Source organism: Cinclus cinclus, chromosome 12 (assembly GCF_963662255.1).
Source record: "Cinclus cinclus chromosome 12, bCinCin1.1, whole genome shotgun sequence".
Lineage (NCBI taxonomy): Eukaryota > Metazoa > Chordata > Aves > Passeriformes > Cinclidae > Cinclus > Cinclus cinclus.
Window position 1 is genome coordinate 18,759,459 of NC_085057.1, and position 20,475 is coordinate 18,779,933.

Here is a 20,475-nt window from a genome sequence, read left to right on the forward strand (position 1 = left end):
CCTTGCTCCCATGGGACATTTCTGTTTAATTTCTGCCTCTGTAATATTTAAAGGAAACTGTAGGTATCTCAGCTAAGGGGAAGATGTGACTCAGTGATTGCCAAGCCTGCTTCTGTCAGCTGAACAATTCATGCCTGACATGCCATCCATCACATCTTGCTCCAGGCACCTCAACCCAATCCACCCACCAACCAGACCTGTCTCAGCCAAGCATTTCCCGGGAATCACAAACTGCAAATCACCCAAGCAGACTCTAAAATCCAGTACTTAGCTCTGCTGCTGAACACTTTCATCCTGACAGACTTTCTCAAATCCTCTAATTGGAAATTTCAGGGTGCTCCACCCATTTTTCCTTTTTTAGAAAGAAAAAGAAAAGGAAATTTAATTTTTTAAAACATCTCTTCTTTAAAGTTACATCAGAAAACAGATTATTGTGTGTCAGTCCTAACTCAGGGCCACATATCATACACAGCCTTGATGCACAGCTCAGATTTTGAGGTAGGCTGGAGCAAATAAAAGGGAAATCAAAAGAAAAGGAAAAAGCTGCCATCTCCATCCATGCACCTGGCACACTTTCTGTTTTAACAGCCACGAGGTGCTGCTGGTGTTGGAACTTAGAGTCCGAGTTCCAAATCTGCTCTCCTCCTCCCATCTGCCTTAAACTTCTCCAGGAGATGGACTTGACAGCTCAAGATTTAAGGGCTACCTACAGAGCCCAGGAGAAACACCACTGCCTAGGGACTCATCAGTATTCTCTGCAAGCATCCCCCAGCTGAGTCTCATGAGAACATTTTGTGCCACATCTTGAAAGAGGAGGTACTGCTCCTGATTTGATGAAAAATGAATTGGAAATATGAGCTGTATATGTGCTAATTTACAGCAATGAAGTTTGCATTCATTACAGTAATGAGCATTGCATAAAGCGTATAATCAACATTCCTTGCAGATGTCAAGAGGAATCCAGAGGCAGGAGAAAATACGTATACTTGCCACAGCTGATCATAAACATCATAAACTTCCAGCCCCAAAAAAACATAAAGCAAGAAAGAGCCCTTTTCCTCTCTACTAGCCCACAGGGGCATTTGAGTGTATCTCTCAAGTTCTTGAAGTAATGAGCTCAGACAGGCTTTCAACCATGAGATAAATACTACAAGTGCTCTAAATATTTTTATTTAGAAAGTGACAGCACAACTGTTTCTCCTCCTTCCCATTAGAAGACTAAAGCTACAAATGTGATTACACCAAGTTGGTAACTGGAGATAACTAATTAAATCCTTCTGTGTAGAGGAAGATGTTTCTTTAACATCACAACAGAAGTTAAAAGCAAGTAATTGAAGAAAAATGCCGGAGTTACATAAATCATCGTTTGAAATGAAGTTAAAATACCAGAAAACCCCATCCACTGTGTGTGAAATCAAAGTAAGGTGGGCAACAGTGAAATGGTACCTGTTCTGTGGAACGAAACACAAACCACCTCCTGAAGGACTGGAAGAAGGTTGGTGGTGGTTTCATTGATTTCAAGGCCATGTGCAGCACCAGAACTACACAGCAGAGGACGAGCACCAATGAGTAAGAGTTCTCTAGGCACTCACACTGGGTAAGGTCATTCTTACCTTCTGGCAGCCTGGGGTTAGCGTGGATGGAGTTGGGGTCCCCATCCTCCTCAGGATGGTAACGATACAGCGTCTGCGACTGCTTTGGGGAGGACTGGCTACGGTCTTCCTTTAGTGCCACAGGAGGAGAGGTTGTTGCACTGAACTTCACCTTGGGGAAATCATTCCCCCCGAGGCTTTCATGGGACGGCCTTGTTGAGCTCGGCTCTGTAAAGTTCACTTCTTTCAAGCCCTGATACATGCTGTTCTCTGGCTCTTCCTTCCTGGCATGCTTTTTCATTTTTGAGTGGGGGGCTCTTTCTTGCTCGTGCCTCTCTTTGTTCCCTTTTGGCCTTCTCTCCAGCTCCTCCAGGTGCTGCGGTGTCTCGGTGGTGGCCGTGGTGTGCTGTGGAGGAGCCCCGGTGGTGGCTGGTACCTCCTCGTGTGTCACCCTCTGGAGGGAGGGTGCCGTGGTGCGGGGCAGCCTCCGGCCGCGCTCCGTGGCACCGTGGGGCTCTGCCGGGCCCCTGGGCACCGGGGTGGGGCCGGGTGTCGCCGTGCCCTGAGTGTGGGGGTGGGCCGTGGCCAGCGCTGAGGGAGCCACGCTGGCCACCAGGTAGTCGTAGTCCTCGCCCTGCTCCTGGCTGACGCTCTCGTGCTCCAGGTGGGACGAGTAACTCCTGTACTTCTTTGGAGACTCTACCTGGGCGTTGTCTCCCTCGGAGGCCTCCTGGTCGTAGCTGTAGGGATCGTCGTAGTGCCTCTCGGGCTCTCCGTCCTCGACGTCCCCCGGGCTGGCCGTGTTCAGGGAGAACGCGTCGCAGTCCGGCAGCTGGTAGCACATCAGCTCCCCGCCGGCGTTGGGACAGTGGCACACCTTGCAGGGGGGCATGTGGAAGGTGTGCCCCGCCACGTACTTCTGTCCCTCGTGCAGGCAGCCGATGCGGCCGCACTGGGGACACCCATCCGCCGGCACCACCGCGTCGATGCAGTTCGGGGGCAGCTCTGGGCACAGCATGAACTGGCAGCTGATCTTGCCCCCTCCCTTGGGGCACGAGCACTCGGTGCTGCCGAAGTCCACGAAGTAGGACTGTCCCTCGGGCACCTTGCCGTTGACAAAGCCCACGTTGACGCAGTCGTAGTACTGGTATCCCTCGCAGGTGCAGCCATGCTGCAGGCACGTGGCGCAGCACTCGCCGGGCTCCAGCACGTCCTCGATGCAGTTCTCCAGCGGCTGGCACTCGGCGCCCGTGCAGTCCCTCTGAGCCTGGCAGCTGCCCGTGCACAGCAGCACCAGGAGCACGACATCCCAAGGGCTCTGCTGCCAGCTCCGGGCCCTGGCCATCGTCTTCCCGAGGGAACGCGGCTCCGGTCCAACCTCGCACGTTCAGCCTTGGCTGCTCTCCTGCAGGGCTGGGGCTTCCGCTCCGAATCTGCAGCGGTTTCCTGAGTTACCTTTTCTCATAGATCCTGGAGTTATGAAAGAAAACTCTGTTAAAGACTACACTCAGCACATATCCTGTTAAACATTAGAGGTCTTTAAAAGTTGGGACGAAATCCAACATCTGGAAACCCAAGGACAAAAATTAATCATAATGCTTTCCAAGCGTCAGAGGCACTAAGTTTGGAGTTCCTCCACCCCTATTTTGAAAGAGAAAGGAAGAAAAAATGGTTGTGACTGTTCTGTTTTGGATCTGTTGACAAAACATACATATTTCAATAAAAAGAAGGCTCCTTTTTATACTTCAATGCCTTTTTGTTAATCTTTCCAGTTAAAAAGATTTTTTGGCAGAGAGTAAGTAAATATACAGTTCTTCCTCTGCAGATATGAGCTTAAGATAATTATTCTTTATGTTTTAATTACAAAGACTTAAATCTTAAGGAATTTTTATAGACAAAACTTAGCCTTGGGACGTGAGAATTTGTCTGTACACATGTGAACTCAAAATCTGGAATTTTTTTTCAGCCTCCTTCCCCCCCTGAGCAATCTCTTGCACTTCAGGCTTCAGCATTAACAGTTATTTCTTTGCTCCATCGGGGCTAAAATAGATCTTCTTTGTGTGTTGCGGTTACTTTGTGGTTACACATCATATTAACTATCCTGTAATACATATTAAGGGCCAGATCCGAGGTTGGCACAGCTCCACAGCAAGACTGTGGCGCACAGAGGGATCAACTCCAACTTCACTGGAGGATATTTGCAACAGCTGAGGATGTGCCACCACTGGCAACCACTTCTTTTAGTTTTGACACCACCAGGAGTACTTTTTAGTGAATTACTATACTATGAATACACAACATACATCTATACATACATGAACTGACATAATAACACTTTGTTAAAATGCACTGAAGAGCAAATGGTTTGCTTTTTAATTACTATGCCCTTTGAGCATCAAAAAGTTCCAGGGTTAATCAGCTGTTGTCCTTTATATCAAAATTATGCTCACAAAGCCACACAATTAACATGGAAAACCACTTATAACAGAAAAACAATTTGCCTACAGAATCTTATAGAACCAGCAATCTGATTATTTTCCCAGAACCCCTCCCTTCATCAAAAAACAACAACCCTAAAACATTTATCTAGGGGGTAAAATACAGCCACATCACCCAGAACAATGAACCACACATGCAAGAGGAGTTGTGCCAGAAAATTCATTCAGGAAGATTACTTCTCCCATTCAAAGGGGGCTCCCAACAAGTCTGCTCAGTCCCTCTGACAAGAGGCCAGGCTCTGGGGAAAGTGTGCCTGTTCTGATAAGATATGGAAAAACTGTGCTAAGAATTTCCACGGTTCTGCCCTGGAATCCCAATTACTTCAGTACCTTATACAGAGACAGAATTCATACAAATGCAGGCTTCCTACTAGTAATTTGAGTATATTAGCTGAGTGTGCTAAAGAAGAGTGATTGAAGGAAAAATAAAATTGTCAGAAAATACAATAATGGCTTGGAAGAATCTTGCTGCTCTCAAAAATCAGGCTATTTCTCATGAATGAGAATTTTCAATATGTGGTGCTGAAATTAATTCTTCAGAATGCAGCCTGGGAATTAATAATTTATCCTGCTTTCAGCAGCTTTTCCAGGTAATCCAAATTTGTAATTGCCACATTGTTTTAGCTGGGAAATAATGAATGGGAGAACAACTACAGGTAACTTCTGTAAGGCGCTGACAGCAGGATTTTGTCACATCCCCTTCCATGGTGCCTCACTGCAGGTGTGTCCCCTGGGCAAACCCCATGGGGAGGCACATGAGCTCAGCTGTGCCCTGGCCATATCCTCTCTTCCACATCAGGCTTCCCAGTGAGCCCCAGCACCCAGCACGGGCCATTTGGGTGTCAGAGGCACTGGTCTGGCAGCCTCTGTTGTGGCTGCACCACCTGTACCAGGGACAGGTAAGGTATGAGCTGGTGTGACACCCTCAGCCCAGCCAGCTATGCTGCCCTGCTGGGGCACAGCTCCAGGTAAAGCTTCCCCAAAGCTCCTGAGCACAGACTCAGACTCCCAACACAAACCCCACTGATCCTGTGCTGAGGCAAGGGGCAGAAAGCAGTCGTCACTCACAGGGAGAGTGTTAAGGGACAGCAGAGGGCTTGCCACAGGTCAGTCCTGCTTTGGTGACAGGAGCACCCCCTGTGCTGTCACCTCCTGCCCCCCTCACCACAGTTTGGTCCAAGGGTTTGCTTGCTTGTCTAGGTCACCACCAGTCCTTCCTCTGCTCCCATCCTTGCTCCCTTGCCTCTTGCCCATGGAAAGCCTTTGCTCATGGCCAGCCCTGTCCCTGCTCCCTGCCTCTCACACTTTCTGCTCCATGCCCTACTCTGTCCCCTCGTGCCTTCCTCTCCCTGCCCTTTCCACCTCCCTCAGCATTTGGGTTTTCAAGCTTAACTGATAAGGATGAAATCCTTATAACCCTTCCTTCATCAATGACACCCCAACATTCCCTTTCCCCAGGCTCACTTTCCTTCCTCAGAGGCTCCTTATTTCTGGTGCAATGACTCCAACAAAAAGTAAATTTGTATTCCTTTAAACTGCTGCTTTTTCCTGTGCTTTCTCCATCTGTTTCCCACAGTCATCACTCCCCCCGGCCCATAAACGCACATATCAGAGAAACAGCCTTTGCTTCAGGCACAGAGAAAACCATCTTTGAGGGAAGCACAGCCACGGCTGCTGAGCCCCATGGAGCCCCATCCCTGCACACAGAGCTGTGCTCCTGCCAGCCCTGCAGCTGATGTGCTCCACCTCTGGATCCCTGCCCTTCCCCAACACTGCAGCGATGCTCTGGAGACAGCAGCAGCTCATAACTGGGGAACACCATCAAAAGCTGGAGCTGTAAATAAAGGTGTCTGAACCAAGAGGGTAAGAAAAATGCACTATCTCTGTAGGACAGGGGAGTTTAATACTAGCAGATGTTATGGCAATAATTTGTTTCCATTAACTATTTTCATGCTTTCCTTAATGTCCTTTTACACAACTGGGGTAACATGCAAGGGCTTCACTAGAATGAGAATTGCTCCTTTGTACTCTCACCAATATCCTTCACCCACTCTTACCAGTGTCACGGACTTTTGCTGTTCTGTTGAAGGACAAATTAAGCCCTGCACACCTAAAATAAATGTATTTCAAATGCTCTGTTGAAAGCTTTGCAGAGCTCTACAGCAAGGAACCATGTGCCACCTGTGCCAGCCCTCATGCACTGCTTCATGGCCCAGGAGAACTCCATTCATGTCCATTGTGGAATTTCCTAACCCATCTATCCTGCTCTGCTTTGGCTCAAGGGCTGAGCCTGTTGACTTTACTAGATTTTACTGGGCCATTATTAAAGAAGTTGTTGCCATTCCTGTGCCCATAATGCCTCCTGAGTAAGCACGAGTGCCCATGCAAGAGTGGGGCAGTGCTCTGGACTGAGAGTGAGTGAGGTAAACATGAGGTAAAGCAGCAGTAAACAATGGATGGTCACACTTCCGCAGTTCTTTATGCCTCAATTCCTTCTTTAAAAGTATTCCTAGGAAAGGCAGAGTAAAGACACCTTATGGAAAACAAGCTTTAAAGAGAGTCCAAATAAGCATTTTCTGCAGGCACGTATTTCCATGGGAAAGGAAAGCAGATGAAACTAGTATCTCTGTGATGGGACATCCAAGGCTAACAGCAGCAGCCATCAAGATTATAACTAGTCCTGGCTGAAAAACATCATATTCCTGTCTCCTTGCAGGGGAATAAAACATGATTTCAAGATTTTTTTCATTATTTCAATTCGGTCTGGGGCCAAAAAGTTATAAATTTTGACATTTTTTGCAAAACAATATACTTCAAGTGATTTACTTCAATCAAAGCCATAACATAAAACCAAAAGGAAGAATGTTGACTTGATTAAAATTGTTCAAACGTATTACTCAAAAATGTTGATGAAACCAGTGTGTTCCCGCAGAGGATCTAGACATTTTAAATGTGCAACTTCTTTAAATTAAGAGGAGCATTTTACTGGGAGATTCTTTTTCCAGATGGCTTCATTTCAGTGCTGAACCAGAAAGCTTATGCTAGGTAAGCAGAGGTGACAGGAGGCACTCTCCTGCAAGGATTTCACACCCAGACAGCCTCTCTGTGTGAAGGGAGCCCCAGAGACATGCAGAAGGTGGGCACATGTGGGAGAGATCCCACAGGAGCAACAGCATTCTGCCAAATTCTCCCTGAACAGAAGGAGGCAGCCATTTATAAACAAAAAGCAGTAAAGAGAATAAACCCAGTGCACTGCAGGAGAACCCACTGACTTCCATCTTTAAGATGTACCTGCGATTTCACCAGCTGCAGATCTCTGTGAAAAGGTTTAGACAGAGCAATTCTTTTCTCTGTCCCACCTCTCACTCCCTCACTAAATTGCCACTTTCAGTGATGACAGTAACAGAAATGCTGCTCTGATCTGTATCTTCTGTTTCTGGAAGTGTGCGGGGCCAGGTGCCAGGCTGATGTACAAGCAGAAGGTGGCAGCCATCTGTGCCATCCCTCCTGTGCTGGGTACTGGGAGCACAGCTGGCTGCAGCTGGAGGCAGCCCCCGAGCCTGCCCTTGAATCCACACCTAAGCTTCACACACACTCAGAAAAAGCCTGTGGGAAAGCCAGCGCAGGGCTGGCACAAAGCAAGTTCATCAGCCCACAGAGCTGCCACGATCAATTGTCCTGATCTGCCAGTGCCAGCCAGCTGAAATTGGCTCTGCAGGTTCAAGCTGTACATGAACAGGTACCAAACTCAGCCCTGCTCTGTGCTGGTCAATCTTTTGGTGAGGCTGAATCTCTTCTCACAGCGGTGAAAGCTCTGCAGAAAGCGGGGCAGCAGGCAGAAGCACATGTGCACACCCATCCTGAGGAGCAAGGGGAATGTATTTCCCCAGTCTGAGCGTTTTCACACCTCTCCCCAGCCAGAGCTCTGGGCTGCTGCAGCTGCCAGCAGCTCCTCGCTGCCTGCGGTCACAGCTTAGACTGAGGGAGGAAGCAGGGAGGGGATGGAAGGAAATAACAATTTAAAAACAATCCCTTTTAAATGCAGGAGAAAATGGAAATCTGTGAGAGTGTTTGAATCTTGTATGAAAACGAGGAAAAAAAACACCCTAAACCCAGTAACTACTTACTGGGCTGCGCCAGCCCATGGATTAGATCTTCCTTTCACACCCTCTCAATCCGGAAACTTGTGATCTCACCAGGCACTGGAAGGGATGGCTGCTGGATGGGAGTGCTGCTGGAAGGGACTGGACTGCTGCTCTCCTCGCAGAGGGAATGCAGGGCTATTCACCAGGAGGATGAATGAAAAGGGAGAAGTGTTTCCACCACTGCTCTTATGCAACACTCAGGCCCAGGGCCCATCATCCCTGCCTGCAAATTAATGGAATCTGAGCTGAGCTGAGTCCCTAAGCTGTTGGGCAGAAAGACCAGAGGGGTAGGATAAACATCAGGGTAAATCCCAATCCAACGAGCTGCTTTTTGTTATTGAAAGTAAAGCACTCTGGAGTTGTCAACGCTAAACAAGCCCTTGTTCAGGACTCATTTTGCAGGTGGTTTTCCTCAGCTTTGCTTTCAGTAAGAAATCAGTTATCATTAACCCCTTTTTCATGGAAAAGCTCTTAAAAACGGACATTTGGGAGTCTGGAGGATTTTTACCTAATTCAACAGCACACTCAAGAGGAGACAAACAAGAGGAAAGCAGGGAACAAAACTCACACAGCCTCCCCAAGAACTGCGATAAGAACTCCCTTCCCAGCAGAAGCACCCTCAGGCAGAGATGCTCCAGAAGCTTTCCAGGATGTTCCCCATGCTCAAATCCTAACAGGAATCTGACACACAGTATTGGAAAAGCATCACCCGAGGTATTTCAGCTGAAGTAGCCAAGCATTAACAGAAGTGACCAGGCAGCTCTGGGATTTATTTTTCCAGAACGTGCAGCGTTTGAAGGTTTTTGAAGTCCTGGAAAGCGAAGGTAGCCTTTTTCCAAGGGAATGATAGAGCCAGGGAAGAGAGAATCCTGTCTTGGGGCTATTGTGTCAGTGCTCCCCTTCAGTCCAGCCCAGCCCAACCCAAAACAATAGGGCAGGTACTTGGATTCCAGAGGAGTGAAATTCTGTGTCATTGGGAGTCACCGGTGCAGCAGATCCAGAGTGACTCAGTGGGAGCAGGGCAGCTGCTGAGGAGCTGCAGAGGAAGGGCTCACATGGGACACGGAGAGCTCACACAGGACTGTGCAGGGACCAGAGCAGCAGGGACAGGCCCAGGGCATCCCTGCCACAGCATCCCTGACAAACAGACCACGGCCAGATCCCCGCCGGACCATGCACAGGAGGCTCAGCAAGTCCTGGCAGCTGGGTCAGGATCACAGCTCTGCTGCTAAAGGAGCCAGCCAAACTCTTACACTGAGTGAAAATAAACTTGTTTGCTATTGACACGGTTTTTTCTTTTTACATCACCAAGTTTCAGGTGACTATATATACTCCTCAAAAACACAATTATATAATCCAGCTATTTCCACACTGGCCAAAGAAATCTGGGAAAAGATTAAAGCAAACTCAGCAACAGCCACTCAAAAATGTTTCCCAAGGCACAGCCAACAAAAACTTGTCAAAGCTCATAAGTTATGAACTAATTTGCACAGGGAGAGCTCTTCTGGCAGCAGGCAGGTCCCTGAGCTCCGCAGCACCTCGAGCAGCCGCACACATGTGGAGACAGCCTGGAGATGGGGCAGCACCAGCTCCTGGCTCTGGTGAGCACTGTCAATACTGGAGGCTGCTCTGATAAGTGAAAGAAAGAATTCTTTCTCATTTATTTAAAGAGTTGCAGTCCTCTCTTCCCTCTCAGGAAGGAACAAATTCCTAGTTTCCAAGATGTTCCCTATTATTTAGATATTTACCATTTCCCACCAAAAGTAACTCAAGCACATCCCCCACAGAGTCTCATAACCATACCCCTCAAACATATCCTTCCAAGATCCTGGATTAGATTTGTCTCTCACTGCTTCCTTTCTCTGAGCTTCCTCCAGGATGCTCCAGCCCTTCCCCCAGTTTTCAGAGCTCCCCTCTGCAGGGCTGCAGTGCCTCTCACCAAGGAAAGAGCCTGCTGCAGGGACAGCAGCATGCAAAACCTCAGATGTCATTCCCACTCCCTCTGTGATCCCCTCTCCCCTTTCTCCTTTCCTCCACGAAAGAACTCGGACACCACTTAGACTTCTCTGTAAGCAGCAGATTTAAATTTTGGGTTTGTTTCTTTTTCATAATCCAGACTTCTGCACTTTGAACCCTGCTGCCCTAAGCAGTGACAGCACTACAGACTTTTGTTGGGAAATGTGTTGTTTGGAAGATCTGGGAATTCCCTACCTATTTCAGGAAGGTCTTTCCAAACAGTTCAAACTGAAAATTCCCCCACCTCCATTTATAATCCAAATTAGGCCAATGAAAGCCTACTACTTAACTGACAGCCTAGCAAGTGGCCTTTCTTGCCCTGTGTGCTGCCATGGGGCAATTTGGAAATAATTAACAATGGTTTCCATACAGCAAAGGCTGAAGGGCACTACCAGGCACAGATTTATGCACAGTCGTACTTTTGCACAGTTTTTGTACCTTTTGAGGCAGAGCTGCTCACAGCCAGAGGAGCAGTGCTGCCTCCATTACCTGAACTTCAGCCTCAGAGCTGAGGATTCACATTTGAGACTCTCCAGAGGAACTCAGAGGGGTTTGCTTCAGTCTGCCAATTAATTCCAAATCAGCGTCAAAACAAAATGGCAATACACCAAGTTTGTAGCAAATAATTTTTCTGTGATTGTTCCCTGACTTTGTCACTACCGTGATTAATGGTGAAAGTCTAGCTGTTGGGCATTGAAAAATGCCCAATTATTGAATCTGGCTGAGCATCTGCCCACGTATTCTCTGGTCTAAAGAAAAGGAAGTCAGACTCGTTTCAGCATTCATGCACGTGCCTTCTCAACCTCCATGGTCTGCACACAAGAGCATATCTGGAGAATGGACTGGACGTACCACGAGGCATATTGCCAGTTATAAATTAATAAAATCCAGAAAAAGCAGCAGTGATCATTCCGTGGGAACAGTTTCCTCTCATATGGTGACAAAAGAAAGCCCGTATCAGGGTTATTATTATTTAGCAATTAAATTCTTCAGTTAAAGCAAAAAATTATTATTTTAATGGAGGAAAAACTAGAACACTTGGTTAAAATGTTCTCATAGAAATGTTAATTACCACAGGCATTAAACAAATGGAAATCAAAGCCTACCATTTGTTGAGCACTTCAAAAAGTTTTAACACAAAAAAAAAGTGCTGGAAAGAAACCTTCAATTTTTCCTCATGAATGAAAGTAAATCTCTGTAAATGAAGCTGCATCTATCATGCTGCTAATCAGTCAGCAGCCACAGATGTAATCCATCAATTCAAAGTGTTCCTGCGCAAACTTTCCATAAAAGCTAATGGAATTAATTTGGTTTGGTGGGTACCAAACTGAAAAGGAAAGAAGCCTGCTCTGCTATTCCATCTCGGAGCCCATCATGCAGAGACAACCATTCCAGGTGGAGCTAACAGAAGTCATCTGTGCACCACCTCCATCTTCCTCCTCGGGTTTATCCTTCACTTTTGCCTGCTGCAAATGTGGAATCCTGTATCCTGACTCCCTTCCTTTGAAAGGGAACAGATCCCAGTTCTCCAGGGGGTAACCTTAACTTGCAGAATAATTTCCTGGGGATAGGAGCAAAGGTTTTTCCTTCTTTCTGCACAGAACCCCAAGCTGGCATACTCAGTGATAGTTTGCTGAGTGTCCAAATGCACTGAGACAGCTTCTGCCTTCAGATGCATGTGTGCACTTCTTCTATGTTCAGAACAATTTGTGGTTCTGCACCATATTCAATCTACAAACCAGAGATTAGAAAATCAACTCTTGTTTATTTTGTAAATTATACATTACATTTTCTATTACCATAGGAAGTTAGTATAATCTGCTGGATAAGTGTGCAACCCAATCACTAAATGCAAGTAAACCCATGATCATTTGCAACTACAGGTGGAACATTCAAAATAGAAATCCCAGCAAACCAGCATTAACAAAAAATGCTGATGGAATAATTGTATATGTTACTTTACAGACACACACATAATTTAAACAAGAATACTTTTTTTCCTTTAACATCATCTTGATTTTGTTGAACACACTGACAAAACAGTAAATGCAATCTGATTTTCATCACAGCAAACAATACTGCACCTAAAGTGGTATTGACTAGTGTGAACAATTTGTTTGGTCTTGGCACATTAAAATACATACTTATGTTTTGGGTCAATGATCTTCTGGAAGGGAAGGAAACTATTTTATTTTCCACCTGAGGAAATCCTGTAACTGTAAGGATAATTCACACAAGGGGAAATAAATAATTAGTACAAGTGGAAATAATTAGTACAACAGAAAAAGAATGAGTTTGTAGTCCTTCCTTCCACATTAGTTATGTACAGTCCAGCATATGACTGAGAAGGAAAATTAAGATGGAAAAGTTATGAGAGATTAACTAAAGTCTCCCAAGAGTACAGAATATTCAATTTCTTAAACAGTAAAAGAAGGATAAAAGCCCCACCAAGGAAAGCAGAGGAGCTGTAGTGGGAGGTATTTCAGCTTTGCAGACTGCCCTGTCAGTGCTCTCCAAGGCTGGGCTGAGGCACCTGCAGGGAGCCTTCCTGTGGCAGGACCCTGCCTCACCCCGCCGTGATGGAAACGCTCTGACAGCCCAGTGAGACGTGCACACCCAGACTGAGCTGCAGCCTGGCACCGGGAAGATCTTCACTGCTTTCAGTAATAAACCCTACTTTGACTTTGTAGACTCAATTCTGAGAGCAAGTGACCCATACCACCATCCTGGGTACCCAAAGCACAAAGAACAAGAACACAACAAAGAGGTCCAGGAGTTTAAATTCTCAGGTCGCTGGTACAGTTAAACATCAGTTTTCTAGAATTCACCTCGCTGATGAGGTTCTCTACAATCAGTGGAGTGCTGGGTAAGACTTCAGAGGGCAATTAATACCCCAAATAAATTGGGAGGGAGGGAGGGATGGATGGATTGTTCTTTGCTATGAGCTTTACCACAGAAATCCACACTGGTTTGGGCTGGGAAGGACATTAAAGATAATCCAGTTCCACCTTCCACAGCCCCAGGTTGCTCAGCCTGGCACTGGACACTTGCAGGGATGGGAACTCCACAATCATGCACCATATAGAGACTCTACGCGATTAATTACCTTATTTTGGGATAGATAAAGCTGCAGAGCCTGTGATTTTTTTGCTTTGCAAAGGAGAACTCTATGGGGAATATGAACAAAACTTACAGAACTGTAAGGAACACAAACTGAAGGGGATATTCCTTCACCAGGTGTGGACCATAACAGTGCAGAGGCCAGGGAGGAGAAAGCAATCGTTCCCTTAGAGATCAACTGGGAGAATCCCAGCAGAGCACTGGAAAGAATGATGAATTCCATCATGCCAGCAGTTCCTGGTCATCCAGAGGAATGGAGAAGGAAAGTGATGTGACATTTCACAATTCTGCCAATCCTCTGTTTCACCTACAAGACAAACTTCTATGAAGGGGGCAAGGTGTGCATCCCAATGGCAATGCTCCTCTAAGTAATGTGGGGGTGGCCGCATTACACATGGGCACAATAAGGAATGTCAGGATCTGGACTTTCATTCTTTCCATGCTCTTCTTAGAGAGCCAAAGCTTTATCAATCAATCAATATATAAAAATAATGTGCTCTAGTTATACACAGGCTCCTGTCAGTCACACCCTGACCACCGCCTCTCAAGGACTGATAAAGGAGATTTCCCTTTTTGGACGTTTCCCAAAGATAAAGGTGTTCACCTTTAAAATAACAATGAGCAGTACCTTTCCACATGACCTTCCAGTCTGTACTACCACCTCAGCCCACAGGCACTCTTTCCCTTCAGCAGGAGATTTTGAGTTGTTTGACTTTATCTTGTTTACTTTACACAAATGCTATCTATTTCTTTCTTAGAGAAAGATATGATCTGTTGAAGACCTGGAACATTTTATCCCATAGCAAAACTCATTCAAAAGTACCATCTGTTCTTCCTGCAGGGGCACAGTAATGCCAGAAACTGTTTAACACTCCTTAAATTAAGAACATATAATGGATAGCTCATAGTTAAAGTGAAGCAAGGCATTGCTCGGAACCTGATGACAGACATTTCGCTGGGGTTTTGCCTTAAAAATAGCATCCAATGTACTATTTTTGGTTTGCTTTTAAAACTTCCCATTTGACATTAAACAGCAAAGGTGGGTCACAATGTGACCTTAATGTCTGGCTTAATCCCCACTTCCAGCAGGATCCTGTGGGAGAACTTCAGGGAGAGACACTCAGAGTGGGCAACTGGGTTATAACAAATTCATTGCAACACCAAATTCTGTTCTCCTTTCCCCTGGCGTGTGTTTGTTGTAGCTGCAGGATACGCTTCCTAAGAGAACAGAATTCAATCTTCAAGTTTAAGAGCCATTAAAACATGTCTTATTTTATAGGTATTACACTTACTGCACTCACACACAGCTCCACACTCTGCCTTTCACTCACTGGTAAGAAACCCCAGCCAGAAATGAACTGCCATTGGTCATTCCTTTCTACACCCCAATGCTATGACATTTAATCAATAAAAAGGCTGTACATTAAGTCGTGCTATGAGTATGCATCATCTGAGTCAACACTAAAACAGCCTTCATTTGCTATTCATACAAGAAAACCACAGAACAAAGAGGAGGGGGACAGAAGAAAATTACAGCAAAAAAGCCAAAACACACACAAAAGAAATCAATAGTGTTTAATTGGAAGAAAACGGCCCTGTAGAATGCTGTCCCCAGAGTGGGACACAGTGGCCCCGTGCCCAGTTCCCTGGGTCTCCTGTCCCCTGTCACCCACAGCTGTGGGAACTGGGCTCCAGCAAATCCCTGCAATTCCCACCCTGGGGAACAGGAGCCCAGCCCGGACTGTCCAGGGACACAGACCAGCACATGCTCACAGGGATAGGAGCCATCACCTCAAAACTCAATTTTTTCAGCCCAGAAGGTCATCATTTAGGACCCTGTATGGAAGTGTACATAATCATTACCATCTCCTTGGGAAGGTCTCACACTGCTATAATAAAATCTGCAGAAGCAAAGCACTTTTAGTTCAGCCATTCCTAATCCCAGAGACAATGCCTATATTTTTCCATCACATCAGACCATGGATGGTGGGGGAAGGGTAGGAGTGTGAGGAGAGGGGGAAATGCAACTTGAGAAGTGGTAAGTGCGTCAAAATCTAAATTACTTGGAGATATTTCGCAGCACAATCCTCCTTTATGCCTGCGCAGCTCGGTTCATATGGCTCACATTCAGTCTGTCACAGTGAATCATTGCTACTCCTTGACTTGCATTAACAAAAACAAACCTAACTTTTGCTCCAGACTGTGAGGTAAAACTTTGAATTCCCAGTCAAAAGCCAGAAGTGGAATTAAAAATAACTTTGTAAGAAGCTCACTTTGAGGAGAAAACAACAAAAAAAGCCCGTGAAGATCTGACTAATAGCACAAACACATGTGTTGCTTATGGAGCGTTTTGTAAAAAAGCAAAAAGCTTTGTCCACGAGCAGCCAAGACCCAGCTTTAGCAGCCTTAACTAACAAAGCAAACCCGCCCCTCTCTACTTAAGTCTTTAAACTGCATCAAAGTGGAGATATTTAACAACAGCTTTAGAGCCTAAAGAATAGTTAAAAAGTAAATCTCGAAAACAAAGTACAAAAATCAAAGTGAAACCCAGCCAGATACAAGCTCTGCAGCTTGCAGAACACAAGGCACAAAGCAAAGCCAGCACTCCAAGTTATTTTACACTCCTCCCAGCAAATTTGCAGCAAATGTCCAGCTATCAAAGATTTGTGCTGACCTGGGTACGAGCAGCAACGCAGATGTGGCGAGTTCTCCTGTCACCTTTTGTTCCCAGCCATGTCAGCTGCGCTCTGCTCCAAGTGCTGCTCACACTCCCAAATCCCCTTCTCCAGCTCTATCTTAGGAACTGCCCAGATTTTGTAGTGTAATCTGAGCAGGGAAGTACCGTGTGCCTATGATATGGTTAATTCACTTTTTACCCCCTGCAATGCTTAAGGAAGCTGCGTCGCATTTCAAAGCTGAGCCTAGGGCTGCCTGACCCAGGTAGGGGCAGGGCAGGCCGGGGCTGCCCCCTCCACCCCACCCTGGAACAGCTCCTTTCCCCTCCCAGGCCCGGGGGGCATCCAGGGGCTGCCGAGGCTCTGGTCTGCCTTCCCCTGGGTGCCTGGTGCAGCAGGGACAGCAGTCCTAAACACAGAGGGGGCCAGCCCTCCTTGCTGAGGGCTACCACCACAGTGCTGGGACCACCACCATCCCCATGGCCAAAGTCAAGGCTCTTCACTGAGGTAGCTCTGGTGAGGCCCCTCGAGACCCAGAAAAGCCCTGGGCATCTGGTCTGAGATCTTCGGCAGTGAAGATGTTACACAAGGCGAGCTGGAAGAGTCCCATCTGTTCCTCTCCAATGTTGCCATCAGCTTAGCAATTGACAGTGTCCAAAAACCAAGTCTCGAAACTTTGTCAAGTAACTCTTCTGTTAATATTCTTCTATTGTTATTATCTTCTTCTGGTTTGAATTTGCAATTATCATCATGCTCGACAAGAACACTACACTGAGAGAAGAAGGAAATTCCTCTTCTTCCCAAATTCTGCACAGGGGAGAGCTGCACCCCTTGTGAAGCTGCCAAGCACAAACGCACCTGAGAAGGTGCAGAGGAGAAGAGGGAGAATAGTCCTGAAATCCTGTAACCCCTGCTCGCCCAGCCCCAGCCCCAGCCCCACGCTCAGGTGCCAAACGCTGAGCTCCAGCCCCAGGGATAACAACCAGCACCAGCCTGGCACAGGCATTTCCTGAGTGGTTGGGCTTGAGAAGGTGAAGTGCAAACTCACAAGGGTTGTGCTACTCTCCCCAGGTTTTGTCAAGCAAATTCCCTTTAATCCCAATGTCAACATCGTCAATGACCCAACCACTGCCCAGTCAAGTCAGGGAGGCCAAGGCAGCCCCACTTGGCAAGGGAGGGAGGTCTCTGCTACTCTCTCCACCAGCCCTGGGCAGATGGGGGAACAGGCAGAGCTGCTCTTCAACAGCCAAGAGAGGGCCCCTAAAAGAAATTAAAGGGAAGAAAGAGTCAGGGATCTTGGAAGAAAAAAGTTGTAAGACAAAAAGATGGCAGAAAACAGAAAGCCTTTGGGGGAACTTTAACCCTTGGCCAGAAGGCAGCAAAGCAATTTCACGTAAGGAACCTGCTTGTTAAATCCTTGCCCTGGTATTTAACATCTACAAATAGCTTGTGTGGGATTTCTAACAACTGCATTCTGCATGTTTGAGCTTTCCGGTCTTCAAACACTTGACCTTTATTCTAAAGCAAAGGTGAGAGCTCTATCTTCCCTGCTGCATCATTTACTAAACCCAGTTCTGTTTGAAATTAGCATGTCAGTAAGGTAAAACTTAGAATAATGTAATTATTTCAGAGAAAAATATATATTCTTCAAGGATGAATTCAACATCTCAGCTCAGAAATTTGATCTCGATCAGTTATGACAATTGCTTACGAAAAAGAAAAAAAGCAACAGAAAGGAAGTGAAGTGACCTCAAAGGTTAGGAATGGAGGCCAATAGTTGTCTCTGTTGATGGCTGTGTTTATATTACAGAATCATGGAATGGTTAGAGTTGGAAGGGACCTCAAAGCCCACCCAGTGCCACCCCTACCATGGCAGGGACACCTTCCACTGTCCCAGGCTGCTCCCAGCCCCAGTGTCCAACCTGGCCCTGGGCACTGCCAGGGATCCAGGGATCCACAGCTGCTCTGGGCACCCTGTGCCAGGGCCTGTAAGGAATCCACAGCCCCAGGCACCCCCTGCACTGCAGCCCAGAGCACTCCGTGGTGCTCGCCTCACCCCCGGCAGCCCAGGTCCCATCCCGGACTTGTGTCCGTGACCCCTGACTTCTGTTCCCCCCCAAGCCCTCCAGGTGAGGCCAGGCAAGGCTGCACGGCTCTTCGCTGCCTGGTTTCCTTAGCCTGCAGAACGGGCTATAATTTGCTGAAATGATGATTAATCAAATCTTATTTTTCTCTAAGGCAGCTAATGAACAGCCAATTAAGTGTCTCAGTAATTCTCAAATAACAAAGGAACACTCGTGGAGTGACAACTACCAGCTATTTAACAGCAGAGGCATGGCAGTGAAAGCCAGCCTGGCTGGAAAGGCAGGAGGTGTGTGACCACCACATCGTCCCTGAGCCACCTTTTCCTCCCCACTTCAGATCACCACCAACACTGCTTGCTCCCAGACCTTTGTGCCCACTGTGCAGGGACAGGGAGCCCTTGTGGTGCCACAGAGCCAGGGAATGGGGTGCCCAAGGGATTTGGGATCAGGTGCCCAGGGGACAGGATCCCAAGGGATTTGGGATCAGCTGCCCAGGGGATGGGTTTGCCAAGGGATTGGCGATGGGGTGCCCAGGGGATCCCACAGCACTCCCACATCCAGCTGGAGTTGCTGAGCACCCAGGGCCTGACAGTTCTGCCTGTCTCATGGTTCAGTTCACAACCTTTCCAGCCTCCAAACAAACCCATGAATGCTTTGTTTTGATCTTATAAATCAGGGTAAGATTAAGATACATAAACACAAATTAGTGAAGTTACCCAAAAAGCAAGGAATGACATTTTTTAAAAGAACCCATAATCATATTTTTAAAGTATTTCTTCAGTGGGAATTGTGTTGGAGCAAAGAATGCAAAACCTAGAAGCTTCCAAGAGGGGGTCATGTGAAATTACTCTATTTCAAGTTTTTTCCAAATCACTAACATTTTGACTCTAAATGTATTTGTAAGATTCTGCCAAAAAACATCAAACCAGTCTGGGTTTTGGGGGTTTTTTTGCAGTTTGTAGCTGTCACCTTTTCTTCCATGTCTTAAAACATGTTTTTGTAGAGAACTCATGTCATTTCTGTAGAAATTTATGCAATCCACAATGACATTGCGTATTTTTTTTTCAAGTAAAAAGAAAGCCTCCCAATAAAGAACAAAGAACATCCTTTGTTTCAGACGAAGAATTTCAGGAGAAACCACAAAATGTTCAAGCAAAACATTAAACATTTGATTTTCCACCCATTTTGCCAGCAGTCTAAGTTTTCCCATACTTCTAATATCAGTGTCAATAAAGAGGGGAGGGGATGGGAGGCAGGTCAGATGGATGACAGTCACTCTGCAACTTAAGACCTGCTAATTAAATAAAGATGAAAACAGGATGTTTTGCAGAAAGCATTTCTCTTCTTTAACTTAGCTTTTCTTTTTAATGAGGAAACAAGACCTGCTTGATTTACCCATCAGGAAAAAAACAGCATCGAGGGAAAACTGGAAGTTGTTACTCATGAATTAGAGAAATCCTGGGCTCTGCTCCTGAGAGCACCCAGCTCTGCAGCCACCTTAGTCACCAACAAAAGAGTCCTGTCCTTTGTTAAGGACAAACATTACTGATGGCAGACGTTATTTAGGCACTTTAAATGAGTTTTAGAAAAGCAGGCTTAAAAACAAATGGAAACATTTCATTCTGAACCCAGTGGAGATTATGTGAAACACACACATGCTTGCCTAACACACTTCACTGCCTGTTTTCACAGAATGGTTTGGGTTGGAAGGGACCTAAAGATCATCTATATCCAACACAATTATCAAGTTCCAATTCCCAGTTAGTGAGGTTTTTCCCAGTGCAAAGACATCCCCCAGCTGTGGCAGCAACATGGAACTTCATGCAGCTGCATGTTAAGAGTGCCACAGTACCCAGCACTGCACAAACACACAACAAACACACCTCTGTTTCTATCCTTGGAGACAAGCAACCCCAAACCACAGAAACATAACCAAGAATTAAACACACGAGCTGGCTGGTCTAGACATGTGCTTCATCTTCATGGCAAACACCATAAAGTGCTGATTTGTTTTTTAAATCGTTACAGAAAGAGAGACTTTAGTAAATTGAAGTAAACCCCAGTGAGTTTCCTTCGCTTCAGTTCTATTTAAATGCAGGAATAGAAGTGATGCACTCAAGTTAACCTGTTCGCCCAGACTGGAGAGACATTATTAAATGTTCTTGTTCTTCTACACATCCTAAATATTCAGACACTTGCAGCACCCCAGGGCATAGTGTGCTATGTCAACACCTTGAGAAGAATGCAAACATCTTAATAAAAGCGAGGAGAGATTGCTTATCGTGCACTCTTGCTGTTAACATCTGCATTTTACAAAAGCTCACAAATTATTACACACACTTTCC

General features: G+C 46.2%; 1 protein-coding gene across 1 annotated transcript in view; it reads right to left on the reverse strand.

The window, feature by feature from the left end:
- FBLN2 (fibulin 2) overlaps positions 1-2,937 on the reverse strand; it is a 63,371-nt gene extending 60,434 nt beyond the window's left edge. The window contains exon 1 of the mRNA XM_062500633.1: positions 1,614-2,937. Within this exon, the coding sequence (XP_062356617.1) occupies positions 1,614-2,937 (1,324 nt within the window). The remainder of the gene's footprint in view (positions 1-1,613) is intronic.
- Positions 2,938-20,475: the final 17,538 nt, after the last annotated feature.